The 19,155-nt window shown below is 37.6% G+C and overlaps 1 protein-coding gene across 6 annotated transcripts in view; it reads left to right on the forward strand.

Annotated features, from left to right (window-relative positions):
* The window catches only part of wdr17 (WD repeat domain 17), an 83,784-nt gene that overhangs the window by 54,623 nt on the left and 10,006 nt on the right, over positions 1-19,155 (forward strand). For 5 of the 6 annotated variants that reach the window (XR_010006410.1, XR_010006411.1, XR_010006409.1 and 2 more), the window contains exons 13-23: positions 743-945; positions 1,046-1,195; positions 2,150-2,280; positions 4,098-4,223; positions 6,253-6,408; positions 7,013-7,077; positions 9,023-9,155; positions 10,752-10,843; positions 13,051-13,150; positions 14,590-14,729; positions 17,306-17,326. Coding sequence is in view for 3 of the 6 variants with exons in the window: in XM_008111842.3 (XP_008110049.2) it covers positions 743-945; positions 1,046-1,195; positions 2,150-2,280; positions 4,098-4,223; positions 6,253-6,408; positions 7,013-7,077; positions 9,023-9,155; positions 10,752-10,843; positions 13,051-13,150; positions 14,590-14,729; positions 17,306-17,326 (1,317 nt within the window). In the remaining 3 variants the exon portion in view is untranslated. The remainder of the gene's footprint in view (positions 1-742; positions 946-1,045; positions 1,196-2,149; positions 2,281-4,097; positions 4,224-6,252; positions 6,409-7,012; positions 7,078-9,022; positions 9,156-10,751; positions 10,844-13,050; positions 13,151-14,589; positions 14,730-17,305; positions 17,327-19,155) is intronic. The other variant, XM_062981384.1, reaches the window with a different exon arrangement.

The raw sequence follows: 19,155 nt of genomic DNA on the forward strand, positions 1-19,155 counted from the left end.
AAATGATTATGACAATAAATCAGTATTTATAAGGCCTGATACACATGCTGATTTTCCTTTTTGTGGAGTAGAAACATTTTCTGTAGAGTCCATTGTAAACACTGCTTGTTGTTATTAATAAACCTGTTAGTGTTGCCAAATTGTTCATGACCCCAACACTGAGCAAAGGGGACCCAATTTGGGATCGGGAGCCACATCAGTGGCTCTGTAGTATCAGTGCTCTGTAGTACAGTATGTATTTTCCAGTGTGAAGAATAATTCTGTCCTCACTTAAAACTCTGAATATGGAGGTATTCCATCATTTTATGATGCAGGCTACAGGATATTCAGCTGCAATGCTGCACACACATGCTAGTGAATAAGTTCAGCTTCAGATTGGTGTCTTCTAGGTTAATATGCACCATATAGTGGCTAAAAAGGGAAAAAAAACATTTTGGTAAAAAGGTAGTGAAGAGATCAGAAGTGGAAAACAATAAAATGAAAGCTTCACATACAATTGTAGAGTGGTGCATTTTTGTGTGAAAAGCAGCATGCATGAATTTGGTAATCTACTTCTGCAAATATTCGACTTTTAGGTGAGTCAGGCGTTTCTGCAGACATGAGAGTTCCTTGCATTGCCACAACCTGTCAGACTTTTACATAGGTAGGGTCCTTTGAAGAAAAAAATCTGAGAGGTGTGGTGTGAGCAATTCTTGTAGATTGTCAGATGTTACAGTAAATTTCCTTCACTTCTTATTTGCAGCACTGTTCGAATATGGGATTATACCCAGGATGCCTGTATAAATGTTCTTAGTGGACATAAAGCACCAGTACGAGGATTGCTGTGGAATACAGAAATACCTTACTTACTAATATCAGGCAGCTGGGATTATACAATAAAAGTATGGGATACGAGAGATGGAACATGTCTGGACACAGTATATGATCATGGTGCAGATGTCTATGGTAGTATATTTAAATGTTTGATACTACACGTTTTTGTTAACTTTCACAAATCTAAAAAATGCATTGAATAAAAGCAAATATTGAAATATCTTGTTTCTAGGATTAACTTGTCACCCAAGTCGTCCTTTCACCATGGCCTCTTGTTCTCGAGATTCGACTGTGAGACTTTGGTCTTTGACACCTCTAATAAATCCTCTCCAGCTAAATATCTTGGCAGACAGATCATGGGATGAGATTATCGGAAACACTGGTAGGTTACTGCCTTGTATGCTTAAACAGACATTGGAGATTAAAAAAAAATGTTTCTTCATTTCCATAGTACACCTTGGCATCTGGGGCTTTTCCATATTCATGAACAATTTGTGGAGTATCTCAGTTATTCTTTGTTTTGTGTGGCGTAGGGACTGTTTAGGGCAATGGTTCCTAGCTTGTGGGCCGCAGGCCAGCATTGGGCCACGAGAATGAAAATCTGGTCCGCGAACCTCCTTCCTGTTTATTTATTTATTTTATTTCCTTCCGCTCCTTTCCGCAGAGCTAACCATTGCATTGGATAGACCACATCAGCTCTAGATTATTAAATATGGTTTTCTGTGGGCGAGCAGATTGCAACTACTGGATGGCATATGTTCTGTATCAGAAACTAGAGCTAATGTGGTCTAATCAATTCAATTTTCCAAATCAGCACCCCAAATAACCAAACCGAATCTAAAGTTGACCAAAAACTGATTCATAACCCTTTTGGTACTGATGTTGGAGAGTGATCCCTGGTCAAAGTGGTCTCTTGTCAAAGTGGTCCCTGTTCAAGTGGTCCCTAGTCAAGTGGTCCTTTGTCAAGTTGTCCCTGGTCAAAGTGGGCCCTGGTAAAGCAGTCCCTGGTCAAAAAAAAACATTGGAAACCACTGGTTTAGGGAAATGGCCCCCACCAGCAGAATCACTGCATACTCATGGATAACCATCCTTATGATGAGGTTAGCTTTTTTCAGCATCATGCCATCCATAAGACTTACCAATCCTCACCATCTGCCAAGCTTTCTGGGAATAGTGGTTGTATGCAAATGATCTGAAATGCATCAATTTAGGGAAAGATTGAGAGGAACTTTGATGCATACAGGTTTCCCAGAATGTGTAGTTCTGAAGTGTACCTTTGTATTATTCTCATTGTTTTTCAATTGTATTAAGTTCTGTAACTGATGGTTTTTACTAGATCGGGCAATTGAAATTGGTGCTCCTCCCTTGCTATGTGGCAAAGTATCCAGGGATATTAAACAGGAAGTTGACAAACTGTCGGGTAACCCTCGAGGGAGAAAACTGAGATGGCTTTCAGAATGTGTGTCAGTGAGTATGAAATGCTACACATTATGTCCATAGATGATGAAGGAATATAAAATAGGAATTTGATTGAGTTAAATTGAATTAAATCCAAAGCTGCTGGTCAAAGCTAAGACCAACTTCTTTCTTTGCTGTTTTTCATATAAATGCATTTCTATTGAAATATTTTGTTGTTTAAGTCTAGGTGCTTCTAAAGCAGAGCTTAGAAAGTTACTTTTATGAAGAATTAACATAATGACATACTGAAGCCAAGCATAACTGAACAATGGTAGGAGGAGGATACCCTGGGTTAGTTATGGATGATTTCATCATGTTCAAGAGCTTGGATAGTTACTTTTCTAAAGTAATTTATTACAGTTAGAACTTCGGGTCCCCCAATATTTTTGAAGGTTTCCCTTTTTCTCAAAAATACCTAAAGTATTTAATGTTAGGGTTTTTTAGTTAATTTAGAAAAACACAACTAGTTGCTAGAAGCCACTGGTTTGTGGCATACACAAAGTTCCTGTTCATCTCATCACCTCCATAAAAAGCACAAGTACAAACTAAACAATATGATGTTTCTCCTCCATTTCTAGTATTATATAATTAACTCAAAAGTTACTAGTGAAAGTAACACCCTGTTAATTATAATCATAATTAAACTTGATGATGTTATATTTGATAGCAACAATTAATTTACAAATAACTATGAACTTTCAGATTCTAGAATTTACAATATTTATTCCTCTTAAAAATAACTTTCCACGTTCTGCTTTAACCACATTCCAAGTTGCTTCCAACTTATGGCAACCTTAAAGCAAACCCGTTGTGCGGCTTTCTTCGGAAGACTGGATCAAAAGGAGTTTGTCATTGCTTTCCTCAGAAACTGAGAGAGAGAGCTATAATCCATTATTCAAACCACTACAACACACTAGCTCTCTGCTTATCCGCCTACTGTAACTCCTGCACATTAAACCCTCTTTTGCTTCCTTAAACTCTGGGCCCTTCCGCACAGCCATATAACGCAGAATATCAAGGCAGAAAATTCCACAATATCTACTTTGAATTGTGTCATCTGAGTCCACACTGCCATATATTCCAGTTCAAAGCAGAAAATGTGGGATTTTATTCAGCTGTGTGGAAGGGGCCTCTTTCTTTGAAATCTTTGACATACATCCTGGCTCATGTTTTAGTATAAAGCAAGTATTAAATACAACATAAACACATTCTTTCCACCTTATCCCCATTTCTTTGCCCTTAACCGTGTTTGGTTATTGCACTTTAGGAAGTCCAAACGTCACCTCTCCCATAGAGCTTATTTTATATGCACTTTTAATTATGATCTGTATTTTATCATTTTATCGTGATGTTTTTATGTATATTTGCTTCTGTTTTTATTATTGAATACGGCATCGAATATTTGCCTTTTGTATGTGTAAACCACTCTGAGTTCCTTCGGGGAGAGAGGGTGGATTAGAAATAAAATATTATTATTATTTGATGCACAACAAGATTAGTACACAGCAAACAAGATCACTATGCTGGCTGTTGTATTGGATCACACGTCGGAATTATTATTACTTTGTTGTCCCTCTTGTGATTTTAAGTTCCTCACTTCTCTGAAAAGGGGCATTTTACAGTGGTCAGAGATGTGCACATTAATGCTTTTAATAAATACTAACAAAGTCAATGTATACATAGAAGGATGTAAGAACAGTCCAGACTGGATTTTGTTAAAAATCTCGATTCAATATTAACTTTTGAACCGACCTCCTTTTACTTTTTATCTGGTTGGAAAACTACTGTTTTTGGAAGTGTAATTCTAACATGAATTATTTTTCTAGCCCCCAGGAGGCAGTAAGAACTTATGGGATCTAGTAGCTGTAATAAAAGGCCAAGATGATAGCATGCTTCCACAGAATTACTGCAAAGGAATTATGCACATGAAACATCTGATTAGATTTAGAATGGTAAGCTATGCATGCAAATTGATTGCCTTCTGTATTGCTTCAGTTTTCCAAATTACAAAAGAAATGGGATTATATTGATCGGTCAGGCAAAATGCTTGCTATGAATAAGAGTTGTAGTATAAGCAAAAAAATATGTGTTACATTTGTAAAAATACACACATGGGAATAACCCCTTAAATTATCACTTGTCCATTGTGTAAGTTTTTGATTCAGTTTATTTCATAGAATGATAGAATAATAGAGTTGGAAGAGACCTCCTAGGCCATCCAGTCCAACCCCCTGCCAAGAAGCAGGAAATCGCATTCAAAGCACCCCCGACAGATGGCCACCCAGCCTCTGCTTAAAAGCCTCCAAAGAAGGAGTCTCCACAACACTCCGGGGGAGAGAGTTCCACTGTCGAACAGCTCTCACAGTGAGGAAGTTCTTCCTGATGTTCAGGTGGAATCTCCTTTCCTGTAGTTTGAAACCGTTGTTCCGTGTCCTAGTCTGCAGGGCAGCAGAAAACAAGCTTGTTCCCTCTGCCCTATGACTTCCCCTCACATATTTATACATGGCTATCATGTCTCCTCCCAGCCTTCTCTTCTGCAGGCTAAACATAGTGATAGTAGATGTCTTTAGGCAAAATGAGTACAGATTTGCCTGTTTAATCTGTGTTTAGTTAGACTACAATTCTCTTTACAAAAAATAAATAACTGGTAGATGAACCTTCAAATATTCCAGATGTAGAATCAGATCTGTGATTTCAGGATCTATTCTTAGTTAATGGGTTTCACTCCTGTGTTTTTTATGTGTAATTAGTTTAAACTTTGGCTTTGTTATTTTGTAAGTTATACTGAGTTTATTCTATTTTATGTTTTATTTTGTTTGTTGTTTGATTACTTTTGGGCATTGAATGTTTGCCATCTGTGTTATTTTTTTTTTGGAAACCACCTGAATCCGTTTGGGGAGAGAGGACAGATTATAAATAAAGTTTTATTATTGTATTACCTTTACAAAAAATATTCTGACAAAAATTACTCTTGCCAATGGACTAATATTGTTGAATATAATAACATATTTTGCTAGGACATGTACCTCAAGAAACAGTATTAAGTGCATTGTCGAAGGCTTTCATGGCCAGAATCACTGAGTTGTAGTGTATTTTTCGGGCTGTATGGCCATGTTCCAGAAGCATTCTCTCCTGACATTTTGCCCACATCTATACCTCACAACCTCTGAGGATGTCTGCCATAGATGTGGGCAAAACATCAGGAGAGAATGCTTCTGGAACATGGCCATACATCCCAGAAAATGCACAACAACCCAGTATTAAGTGCCACTGTAATGGTCAAGGTAATATTTCAATGTAGTTAATGCAAGATATGCAAAAGACTGTTCTACCATCTATCAGGAACTTCTCCTGTGTACACTCCATTGCAACAAATAGGAGATGGGAAGGAGACTCCACCATGCTTTCATGCAACATATTCCACTTTCAAACATCTCTTACCATCAAAACGTTCTTCCTAATTTTTAGGTGTAATATCTTTTCCTGCAATTTGAATCCATTACCCTAATCTCTAGCAGCAAAGAACAAGCTTGCTGCCTCCTCCATGTGATATCCTTTAAAATATTTAAACAGGGCTATCACGTTCCTTCTCAACCTCCTCTTCTCCAGGCTAAGCATATCCAGCTCCCACAGCCTCTTCTCATAGGGCTTGCCTTCCAGACTTTTGAACATTTTGATTGCCTTTCTCTAGATAAGTTTCAGCTTTTTTTCTCTCTCTCTTGGGAATGCGAAATCCTGCTATGGATCATGGGTGGAGGCAAATGTAAACTTTACACAGAGAAAAGAGGAATCCTACTTAGACAATTGTGCCTCCCTTTTCTGCTTTACGAATTGCAGTAGACAGGTAATTTCTCTTGGCAAGGGCTAGATGTTGACAGTGCTGCAGCAATACTGCTAGAGATTGGGGACATTTTGTCCAAAATGTATTTCATGTCATAAAAAACAGCTTACTGTGTTTTTGTTTTTAAATTCTTCTTTCAGTCCAAAGCCCAAGAACTTACAATTGTAAAGATGTCTAAGTTTGGAGGTGGCATTGGTGCACCTAGTAAGGAGGAGAGGCTGAAAGAAGCAGCAGAGATACATCTCAGACTAGGACAAATTCAGAGATATTGTGAACTGATGGTGGAACTTGGAGAGGTAAACTTATTGCATGATCAAAGTGATTCCATTGAGGAGAAGTAAAGTAGCATCTACCCACCCTACCCTACCCCACCCCCTTCCCTGGGTTTTGTGTTTTTCATACTGAATTTACACTTTACTAGGCAGACATAGAAGTCATAATTTGGTATAGTGGCAGATGAAGTCTTAGGGGAAAGAAACGACTAAGTATCCCTTCCAGTTTGTTGGTTCTCCTGCAGATTGTATCTCTTCCCTGTCCTGGGTTATTGTTGACCATAAATTTTGCTTTGAAAGTTAGCATGCAACTGCTCTCTTACAATCTCTGGAAAAAGTATTATTCCACAGCTGATGCATTTCAAACATATGCCCCTTTGAAGCAAACACAGAATTGCTCTGTAACTCTATTCTGAGGAGTGACAAAAAATATTGTTGCCTTTTTACCCACCTCATTTTTCAGCAATTGTTCACCTTGAAGTAGGAATGGAAAGAGCTAATTCATTAGCTATGTTCTTAAAAATTGAAAAGAACATGACAGATCAGAACTGTTTTCACAACTATTCATTAGCTGAACTTCTGTTTTGAGATAAACATAATATGTGGCAAAACATATTCTGTATTTTAGTGGGACAAAGCCCTTTCGGTTGCACCAGGAGTATCTATGTCATACTGGAAGAAGTTAATGCAGAGGTAAGGTGGAAAGCAATTCTGTACTAGTATCTTCCCTGGTGTTTGTAAAGTCAACGTCTTGAGTAGCTAGAGAAGGGATTGTTTGCCTGGCAAATTAGACAATTGAAAAGTACCTTTCTTTTACCTTCCCCAGGCTTCCTTATGCCTTTTTTCCTTGTCTCCTGCCAACCTTTACTACAATTATATGGTTACAAACATTTTAAAACTTTTTCATAAGTGATTTGTACTTAGTGATGAGTAATAAGTCAATCAAATTTGCAGATAATAAATGAGGGCTTTAGTCCTGTGCAAAAAGTGGGATGTTATCTATTAATCTTATCTATCTATCTATGATCTATCTGTCTATCACACAGTTATTCAAATTCTAATATTATCCTCCAAAAGGAGTTGACATTGTTACCTCCAGCTTGTTCTACCAACAAATTTGATTGCTTCACTGATGTTTGACAGTACAGTGTTCCCTCACTACTTTGCGGTTCACTTTTTGCGTATTCGCTGTTTCACGGTTTACAATTTACAACCTAAGGAAGGGAGGAAAGAGAAGCTGAAGGGAGAGAAAAGGAGCCCAAGTGGCAACGGGAAGAGAAGGAGGCAATTTATCAACACTTGATTGGTTGATAAAGACTTAAAATAATGTATAACTACTAAAATAAGGTATAAATATATAGCATCCCTACTTCGCGGATTTTCACTTATGGTGGGTGATCCTGAAACCTAACCCCCGCGATAAGTGAGGGAACACTTTATAACAACTTTTTTTAAACCCCCCCCCCCTTCTTTTCTTAAATCAGGGCAAGGCAATCTTAATTTAAAGAAAAATTGCACTCCTAGGACTGTGATTGTTTACAGAAAGATGTGCACTCCATGTTGATTGTTTTGGACAGCTGCCTTGGGTCCCACTTTGGGAGAAAGATGGCATACAATTCAATCTAGGAAAAAATAATGTTAGTTCATCTTAGAATCATATAATCATAGAGTTGGAAGAGACCTCATGGGCCATCCAGTCCAACCCCCTGCAAGAAGCAGGAAAACCGCATTCAAAGCACCCCTGACAGATGGCCATCCAGCCTCTGCTTAAAAGCCTCCAAAGAAGGAGCCTCCACTATACTCCGAGGCAGAGAATTCCACTTCTGAACAGCTCTCACAGTTAGGAAGTTCTTCCTAATGTTCAGGTGGAATCTTCTTTCCTGTAGTTTAAAGCCGTTGCTTCGCATCCTATTCTCCAGGGCAGCAGAAAACAAGCTTGCTCCCTCCTCGCCATGACTTCTCCTCACATATTTATACATGGCCCTCATGTCTCCTCTCAACCCTCTCTTCTGCAGGCTAAACATGACCAGTACTTTGAGCCTGTCCTCATAGGGCTTGTTCTCCAGACCCTTAATCATTTTGCTCGCCCTCCTCTGGACACATTCCAGCTTGTCAACATCTCCTTTCAATTGCAGTGCCCAGAATTGGATACAGTGTGATTCCAGGTGTGGTCTGACCAAGGCAGAATAGAGGGGGAGCGTGACTTCCCTGGATCTAGACACTAGACTCCAATTTATGCCGCCCAAAATCCCATTGGCTTTTTTAGCTGCCGCATCACATTGTTGGCTCATGTTTAACTTGTCCACAAGGATGATAAGATCTCGTTTAAAGCTTAAGTGGGGGTCCTGCTGGCTGACATTTTTAAGCTACGTATTTAGTTTTACTATTTATACTCAGGTATTTTATTATACTCCACATTTTATTTTAACTTATGCAAATGCCTCTGGCATGAAGACCTGATATTAAATTTTCCTTCCCCCCCCCCCCCCAAGCATTGATTGGAGAAAGACATCTATGTATCACAGAGGCTGATTTATTGTAACTAGCTTTATGAATGTTGAATACAGTTAGACCTGATATGGAAACATAATTGCAGTGAAACTAAATACCTAAGATATTTTTTCCCAATTTTGATTAGGAGAGCTGATCAGTTAATTCAAGAAGAAAATGATGATGTTATTCCCTATTGCATAGCTACTGGTGATGTGAAGAAACTTGTCACATTTTTTACTTCAAGAGGACAGCTTCAAGAAGCTCTGCTAGTTGCACAGGTACCATTGTATGTGCTTATATTCATTCGTAAATAATAATTCATATTACAGTGTAGTAAAAACGATTTAGTTGTATTCCCTTTATCAAAAAGGGGGGAGTAGATGGCAAGGAGGAGAATAATCTAGCAGAAGACTGAATATTAACATGTATTTTAGCAAGATCTTCTTCAATTCCCTGAAAAAATTGACTTATTTCTTGTGATATTGTAAGTTCTAAAGTTATTGCCTGGAGAAGAATGATCTGGGATATGTTGCCCAAAAGCCTGATATGATTCTCTGTATTTCAGAATAAAACTTTTTAAAATTCACTGTTAATGTTTTACGTGTTGTCAAAGGCTTTCATGGCTGGAATCACTGGTTGGCTGTGACTTTTCCGGGCTGTGTGGCCATATTGGAGAAGCATTCTCTCCTGACATTTCACCCACATCTATGGCAGGCATCCTTAGAGGTTGTGAGGTCTGTTGGAAACTAAAAAGTGGGGTTTATATATCTGTGGAAAGTCCAGGTTGGGAGAAAGAACTCTTGTCTGTTTGAGGCAAGTGTGAATGTTGCAAATGGCCAGCTTGATTAATTGCTAATAAATGCTGATCAAGCTGTCCATTTGCAATATTCACACTTGCCTCAGACAAGAGTTCTTTTTCCCAGCATGGACTTTCCACAGATATATAAACTCCACTTGTCTAGTTTCCAACAGACCTCACAACCTCTGAGGATGCCTGACATAGATGTGGGTGAAACATCAGGAGAGAATGCTTCTGGAAAATGGTCAAACAGCCCGGAAAATTCACAGCAACCCAATGTTTTAAGTGCTTAGTTATTCTGCATGGACACTGCACATTCTTCCTCAGAGAGAGGTAAATAATGTGTTCTTTGCTTTATTCATATCTCTGTCTCCTATCTGGGAAAGATGGGAAAAAAGACTCTGAAAATACGTGGCTAGTGTTAGAGCTGGGAATTCTTGGCCTAACTAGCCTTCTTTTCCTTTAACCAAGGGCAGAAAATTCTTGAATATCCCTATAGTATTGAATTTGATATGTCTAGTTTCAAATGTCATAATTAACTGCTTGCTGCTTCTCCTGTAAAGGTAACTCCAGTATTAAAGGATAACATTGTAAAATTTGTCCACTTACTGATTGAGATATATATATATATATATATATATATATATACACACACACACACACACACACGTATAAATATGCACATATACACACACAAATAAGCTGAAATCCATATTGAACCTGTGCTCTGCTGCAATAGTATGGCTGCTTCAGATTTTAGTCTTAAAGTAAATTTAGTTTTGATGTTTTTAACTATGAGTATGTGCCTTCAGGAATTATAAAGGGTTTTAAACTCAGAAGTAATTAAGTAGTTTTGACAGTTCCTTCTTCTGAAATTCAGACTTATAGCACCCAATATTCATCTTTTTCCATCCAAATAGTAACTAGGACTGTCTCTGCTTGTATTGCAAGATCAGATGGGATCTAATGCCCTTACGTCATTTAAATCCTGTTTTAAGCCTGCCTTCAAACAGTAAAATGGTAGGAGGGAGTATAATTATGTTGCTTTGGGTTGATGATCTTTTAATATTTATAGGCAGCATGTGAAGGAAATATGCAAATGTTCCAGTGTTCTGCACCGAATGGTTCAGCACATTTTGAAGGAAGCACCATGGAAGATTACAATGAGTGAGTCATGCTGAAAAATTATATCTTTTATTGTCTGTTTTGACAAATTGAAAAATTATTGTAGTGGCATTCATTGTTATTTTGAAACGGGGTTTGATGCTTTCTGCTGAAATTTGCTGAAATTTGAAAGCTGTTGAAGTTCTGCCTAGTTTAGATATCGCATGTACACAAAATAGCTAATTCTGTTGACATAAAATATATCTTCTTTTGGACTTGGAAAATTGCTGAAACTCTGCAGGCTACATGAATTAATACAGATCATAGAGAGTCCACAACAATCTCAGTTCAGTTATATTATGTAACACAGTGGTTCTCAACCTTTTTTTGACCAGGGACAACTTGACCAGGGACCACTCTCCAACATTAGTACCAAAATGATTATAAATCAGTTTCTGGTCAACTTTAGATTTGGCTTGGTGATTTGGGGTACTGATTCAGAAAATTGCATTGGATAGACCACATTAGCTCTAGTTTTTGATAGAGAACATAAGCCATCCAGTAGTCGCCGTCTGCTCGCCCACAGAAAACTATATTTAATAATTTAGAGTTGATGTGGTCTATCCAATGCAATTTTCTGAATCAGCATCCCAAATAACCCCAGGAACAGACCTAAAAATGAAGACACCAACGCTTGCAGGTGTCGGGTGGAACGACTCCACTCATGGGGAGGGAGGAGGAGGAGAAGCAGCAATCAGGAGGCTTGTTGTGCCTTTTGTGGGTAGCCAGCCTCTCCCCTCCCAACATCCCTGTTGCCTCGGCACTATAAGAGGGTTTCATGAGACAGCTGCTCGCATTGCAACAGCGTAGTAATAGTGAGACCGCTGACCACGGACCACAGATTGGGAACCACTGATGTAACAGGATTTTTGTTTCTAGATAATAAATGTCATTTCCTAATCAGTTCTATCATAAAAACATGGAAAAAGTAGCATATTTTGCTGTAGTTTTTCAATGAATATCTCATAGAGTCTCAACCAATTCAATATTGTTTGTGGCATCCACAGAAACAAAGTTTCTTGAGTATAACAACAACTTTCAAAGTAAGTACCACACAGTTAAACAGAAAATAATACTTTCAAACCAGGAACAGATTTTTTTTTTCAAATTTTGTTACATAGTGTTATTTATGTGGTGGTGTCTTCAAGTTGTCTGTAGACTTATGGTGACCATGCATTCCATAGTATTTTCTTAAGCAAGGAATGTTCATAGATGGTTTTTTCCTCTGAAATGTAGCCTTCAGCACCTGTATTCCTTTACGGTCTTCCATTCCATTACTAATCAAGGCTGATCCTGCTTAGCTTCCAAGATCAGATGGGATCTAGTGTCTGTAGGGTATTTAGGAGAACAGACTTAACCATCAAACAGTTCTATTTCCTGTGTAAGTAAGCGGGCTTTTTGGAATTCGAAGGTCATTAGAGGAATAAAAAAGTGACGTGGTTTCCAACACTTTCATTTATTATTGTTAATCAATACTGTATAAAATGTGAGAAGAGACTTCCCACAATCTCCAAATTGTTTGGGGATGAACAGCCAGCAAGCCAAATCCCAGACCTACAAGCTGTTTCTTCTTATCTTCCTTTGATTAAAAATATTGTCAAAATTCAGTGAGATGCAGGGATTGATGCTTAACATAAACGGAGATTGCTGAGCCTCCAATTAGGAAGAGAATGGATCAATCAAGGGAATGGATCAAGTGAGATACTGTTTGAAAACAACACAAGCAATTTAGTTTATATATAGCCTGAATGGAACAACTCTCAAAGCAGGTTTTCAGAACTGAAGTACTAACAACACAGATTCTCCAGGATCTCCATAGTAAAAATCAATGCACCTTTAATATTTGTAGGTGTAGGGCTTGCAGGAGAACAGAGGAAAGGAATGGCAAGTTCAAAAATCACTTGAATCAAGAGTTGACAAAGAGATTTGGTATGAACCCCGTGTTGGGTAGATATTGACTGTCTTAATGCTTTCCATCAGGAGAAGAGCTGAAAAACAAGATTTTTTCTGCCACTGGTAAACCATATTGTGCTGTGGATTTAGCAGAAACTGGAAGCCATATAACAGGATCTTCATAAGGAAACTGGGTAGCTACTCATGATAGGTCAAAAAAGCTATAATGTTGTCTGAGAGTGTTCTCTACATTAAATTATTCAAACTGTTATTAATTAATAGCTTCAATTGTTCATTCAAAAATTGTTTCTTTATAGGATCCTACATAAGGTCAGTAATGAACTTGCTGAGTCGTATTTTCAGGACGGCTACGCAGTGCTGGCTGCTTGTTGCCATTTAGCTGTTGAAAATATTGAGGTAAATACTTCATACATATTGTTTAAAAAAATAAGATGGTTTACCATGTTGGAATATCCAGAATGTGAGGTCTTCTCCCATATATGAAAGAAATATTGGTCAGACTTAAAAGAAACACATTTACAGAGTGTGGAAATAGATCTTATATCCATATGACTGTCTCTCTTCTTAGAAACTCTGCCTCATAGAGGAAGTCAGGATTTCTTCTATTGCTGTTCGAAGTAAATCTTGTGAAATCCTGCCACCTTTTTATCTTAAGCAAGTCACATTATGAAATAAACTTCCTACTTCACTCTGATGTTTCCAGAAACTAGGTATCTCCCCACATTAATTTTTTTGTGGGTTGCAAATTGTGACAGAGCCAGTATCCATGTTGACTTAATTCATGCTAGGTAATAGATTCAATAATTGTTTTGATAATTGGAAATGCAACAAGTCAAACTTAGGCCCCTTCTACACTGCCATATAAAATCCAGATTATCTGCTATGAACTGGATTATGTAGCAGTAGAGACTCATATAATCCAATTCAAAGCAGATAATGTGGAATATCTGCTTTGATCATCTGGATTATATGGCAGTGTAGAAGGAACCTCAGTGACTACAATGATCAGATTATACTATGTAACATGATTTTTGTTCTTATGTTATAAATGTCATTTTCTAATTGGTTCTATCATAAAAACAAGGAAAAAGTGTATTAAACTGGCAAAACTTTGTTTTTGTGGCACATTTTGCTATAGTTTTTAAATGAATATCTCAAGTCTCAAACAATTCAACCTAGATTGTGGCAGCCATAGAAACGAAGTTTCTAGAATATAACAACTACTTTCAAAGTAAGCACCATACAATTAAACAGGAAATAATACTTGCAAACCAGGAACAGATTTTTTTCAAATTTTGTTACATAGTGTTATTGCTTATTAACAGAGCTGAATTCGTAAATCACAAGAAGTCACGTGTTTGAAAAACACCTCATGTTTTGTCATAATTTGTAAACCTATCTCTCCTAACATGTCGTGGGTTATTAGGCAGTGCAACAACAAGCTGCAATCTGAATTTGTGATGTCTTGTTACAAACTCTGGCTTGTTTAAAGCATAGCTTGTTGTGGTGTCTAGATTACTACATAGCTTGTTCCTGGCTTATTTTCACACTTGGAAATCCTAAATCTGGAACTAGCAAAGGGAAATGGAGAAGAGAAGCCATGTTTCAGTTGGTAGGTCTTCCATGCAATTCATGATGTGAGTGAGAAACTATTTAAGACAGATCATGGCTTTTTGTGATGTACAGACATCAACGTTCCCTTTGAGTCTGATTCCATAATGCATGTTTCTGTTGCACTTTAAAGTAACCTTTGAAAATAAATGTTAACATGCTGGTATCATTGAATCCTTGAAGTGCTTGTGATGCTTAATGATATGATTTTCTTATTGAGCAAGCTTGCCATGGCATACCTGATTCGTGGAAATGAACTGGAGTTGGCAGTCAGTGTGGGTACTGTCTTAGGAGAATGTGCAGCCCAAGCAACACATTATGCACTAGAGTTACTAGCAAGAAAATGTATGACTGTAACAACATGGTAAGAATGACTTACTCTAAAGAATTTTCTCATTAAAAACCACGCCCATTGTTATAGATCAAAACTTTGTATATCCCAAAATCAGCTTTTGTTGAAAAAAATGTTTTTCATTCACACACATACACACACACGCACACACAAAATCAAAATTTGAATGTCATCTCCAGGAACATGTTTAGCATATTATGAATACTACTGCCTTATAGGAACGAGATAATGTATAAAATTAGGAGGAAAACAGTTAATAACTATTCATTCTGCTACTGTTATGTATGACTGTGTTTTTAAAGCAATGCTTTACCTATAGCGTCGTTGTGCAGGGATAGATGTTTTAAATGACATCTGTATAATTGCAATTGTGTTTACCATTTGAAAGATTACACTTCTTTTGTGGATATTAAAATTGGCCACCTTTGGCAGGAAGGCAGCAGCCAGGCTTTAAAGCTGCAAGGCTATTCAATGCTATTCAAGTGGCCAATTTTAACATTAACACTTACCTCAAACAGACAAGAGTTCTTTCTCCCACCCTGGACATTTCACAGGTATATAAACCCCACTTTTCTAGTTTACAATAGACATCACTACCTCTGAGGATGCCTGCCATAGATGTGGGTGAAACGTCAGGAGAGAATGCTTTTCCAGCCATACAACCTGGAAAACTCATAGCAACCCAGTGAATCCGGCCATGAAAGCCTTCGACAACATACTGGAAGTCGCTTCCAATTTATTTCCTGGGACTAAAATGAACTGGAAGACGTAGCGGAAATGGACACTGCATTACCTATTTGGGCCAAATATTTTTATTACCATTTTTTAAATTTCCAAGGATCATTAAAAGAGTCCCAGGTGCCACATGACTGCACTTTGCCCAACTCTTATATAACATAACCAACTAAATTATGGAATAAGCTGCTACAGGGCAAATGTGAAAGCCATCAACTTGGTTAGCTTTAAAAGAAACATTGAATTATATGGAGTTTAGTGCTACTACGGGTTTTGTGTTGATCCTCCATATCCTTGGTTTAACTTTTGCAAATGTGATTAATATATTCTCTTGAGGAATCTCTAGATTCTCCATGGTAACTCTGTGATCATCTTCTACCAGAAGTTGCCTATAGAGTCATGCAATACTTCTCTAGGAAATCTCTAGCTCATTCAGTATTATTTTATGGTTGACTTCCAGTGAAAGCTGATCATAGAGTCCTCCTTAAGGTGGCAAAAATGGTGGACCTACAGTAGTTCAAAGATGACGGAGCCATCAATGTCTCTCAGTCAGAGTATCTGTATAGCAGTTCCACTATCGAAGCCTCTGGTGGCCAATGAGTTAAACCCTTGTTCCGGCAGGACTGTTGACTGAGACGTCAATGATTCAAATCCAGGGAGAGCGGGAGAGCTCCTTCTGTCAGCTCCAGCTCCCCATGCAGGGACATGAGAGAAGCCTCCCACAAGGATGGTAAAACATCAAACATCTGTGCGTCCTTGCAGACGGCCAATTCTCTCACACCAGAAGTGACTTGCAGTTTCTCAAGTCACTCCTGACACAGAAAAACAAGTTCCACTATAAAAAGCAGTATGCCTCTACAAATCAGTTGCTGGATGGAAAGAACAGGTATATTCACATTCACAGAGTTATATTTTAGGCTGCTGGGTTGGCTGCTGTAGGAACTGGATATTAGACTAGATCGGTTCCTCTTAAACATATTCTTAATGATATCACATCTGCCCTATTTGTGCCCTTCTCAAAAGCACTATGGGAACAGCAACCTGAACTAAATGAGCCCCTGTTCTAGCTTGTAGTTTCTTACTTTCTTTTCTACATCCTGTCAGCCAACCAAAGGCTTTAAAAAAATCAAAGGAAGCATTTCTCAGAGAAAACTATGTCACTATGTTTCCCTGCCCTTATTAACATGTATACTCTTCCAAAGGCGCCTCTAACCCACAGGAGCAAATTTGGGACAAAGGGGAGAAAGGGGGAAATTGCCCCAAACCACTATGTTAGTCCGGAGGGGGGGGGGAGCATCAATTGAATATCACATTTCAGAAGCATATACCAATATCTAATCTTATGCTTTCAAAATAATGCCGGGGGAGGGAGCAAAATTTGCCAACTGTGAGAAGATTTCACTTTTTTCTTCCATGGAATTGTCATGGCTCCAGTACATTGGTTTCTTAGTTGGAGATGTTTTTCTTTTCAAACTTGAACCCTGCCGATTTAAAAACAGATATGCAATCTTAAATATGTGACTTACAATCACTTCTAATAAAAGAAATTAAGCAAAAAAAGGTGACAGAAATTCTTAACAACTAAAACATCAGGTTCACTTTTGTTTTATTACATCTAGGAGATGCTTGGGCATCGGAAATGCTCGATTACGGTTTTCATTTTCCAAAATCAAATTGACTTCTCATGGTTGTGTGTCAAAGCTGATTTTTTGTACAACGAAAATCTTGTTAATTTGTATTTCTTTTCCTGCATGTTTTTATCAAAACATCCTCCACCTCTTGCCAATTCCGTTGTATATGTTAATATCTGAATGCTATGTGGGTTTGTTACAATTTAAATATCTTTGTTTTAGCTTCCCATCACCTGGATACAGGTATTTGCTTGTTTCTAGAGAGATTCTAACCAACCCTTAGTGAAAATGTTCCTTGTGCTTAGATTAAAAAGAAGATTCAATGCCTTGTCTTGATGTTTCTCATAGAGGAAAAATATATTTTCAATATATATAAAAATAGGATGAATGGGTTCTAAAAAAATTACTATTTCAAAAGAATACTGATGACAACATCTAAGAGCAAAGTGTTAATCTATGAAAGACATCCCTTTCCTGTGTGCTTCTATGAAATTAAGTCTGAAATGTCATAGCTTGATTCTGAAAAACGCAGCAGGCAAATGGCTATGGCATACAAAAAACAAATATTATGCTGGACTTGTAGCAGAAGTAACATTAACATTGGAGATTGGGGCATACAGATTCTTGCTGTTCTTATGTGCCTTCATGTTGTTTACGACTTTTGGAGACCTTAAGGTATTACTAAAAGGACTAATACAAATTTGGTACCCGTTCATCCAAGTATATGGTCCTTTTATAAGGAGAATTATTGAAAGATACCAGTCCTCTAATTAGTATTTGTTTGTGACCAGAAATACACATGTATATCAATAATTTCTATGAACAGTTAAGAATTCTCTTATGAAAAAGCTACTAGTAATCATCGTGAGGTTCTGTATGCATGGCTATAATATGAATTAACTGGATTTCAGATCATTACATCGGAGTAGTGTGGATAAGTCATGCTAGTTCCACCAACTTGCTGGATTCAAATATTGTAGACTGTATCTGACACTATGTAGGTTGATAGAAAAATATTCTGGAGGCATAGGAGACTTAAAAAAAACCCCAATACATTTATTAGTAGTTGTTTGTATTTAAATTAGACAAAACATGCTTTCACTTTTGAAAATTAAAATGACCTCTATATGCAGAATTTCTACCTTATGATTTAAATAACTCACTACAATACCAGGGACTGAGCAGTATGGCAGTGGTCTCAATCAAGGACAAAATTGACAGTTCTTTATATTTCAAATTATGACAATCCCATTAATTTTATAGTGTTTTCTTAGGCAGAGAATAGAGGTTGTTGCCAGGTCCTTCCTCTAAAATGTAACCTGCAATTCTTGGTATTTATGGGCGGTTTCCCATTCAAGACTAAGCAGGTTGTCTCTGCTTCATTTCCAAGATCAAACAAGATCGGGTGCCTTTAGGATATTTGGGCCTTCTTTAGACCTAACCAAAATCCAGCCCAGATATATATACCTTTGAATTAAATAGTCTCAACTGAGCCCATTGAGCCTGGATTTGCTCTTTGTATGTCAGATAAGAGTGCAAGCTTCAGAATCAGTCAGAGTTCTGTGTTGTGCCCAAATTTACAGAATGGTGGTTTGCAATTTCTATAGATACAGCTAGTGAAAACAAAGCATGATCAAACCAGCATTCCAGAATTTTCATTAGTTGGCTAACTTTAAGTACTGTATAACAAAAAATCACATTGATCCTAGTTTAGATACATCTTGGATCTATAATCTATTCCAAAGCAGTTTTTGTTTCACTATTTGGTGAAAAGATGGGGAATTATGCCAGTCTAGGGCTCATGGCAGCTCATTCCTGATCACCTAAGTAATACAGGACTTGTGAAGATTTCTCACTTCTATGTTGGGTGATCAACTGAATTGGATGTGCATTGTTGCATGTAGTAGTTACATTAACAACTCTCTTCTTTCCCTCCTCAGTATTTCAATGTGTTTAAGTTGTCCTCTGTGTAGTTGTTTTGTGTCATCTGTAGTCAAAAAAGAAAGAAAAGCTAAACCAAGCAATTCTAACTATTATTGCTTCCTTGCTTGTATAAGTTGGGTGAAATGTGA

Source organism: Anolis carolinensis, chromosome 5, assembly GCF_035594765.1.
Source record: "Anolis carolinensis isolate JA03-04 chromosome 5, rAnoCar3.1.pri, whole genome shotgun sequence".
NCBI lineage: Eukaryota > Metazoa > Chordata > Lepidosauria > Squamata > Dactyloidae > Anolis > Anolis carolinensis.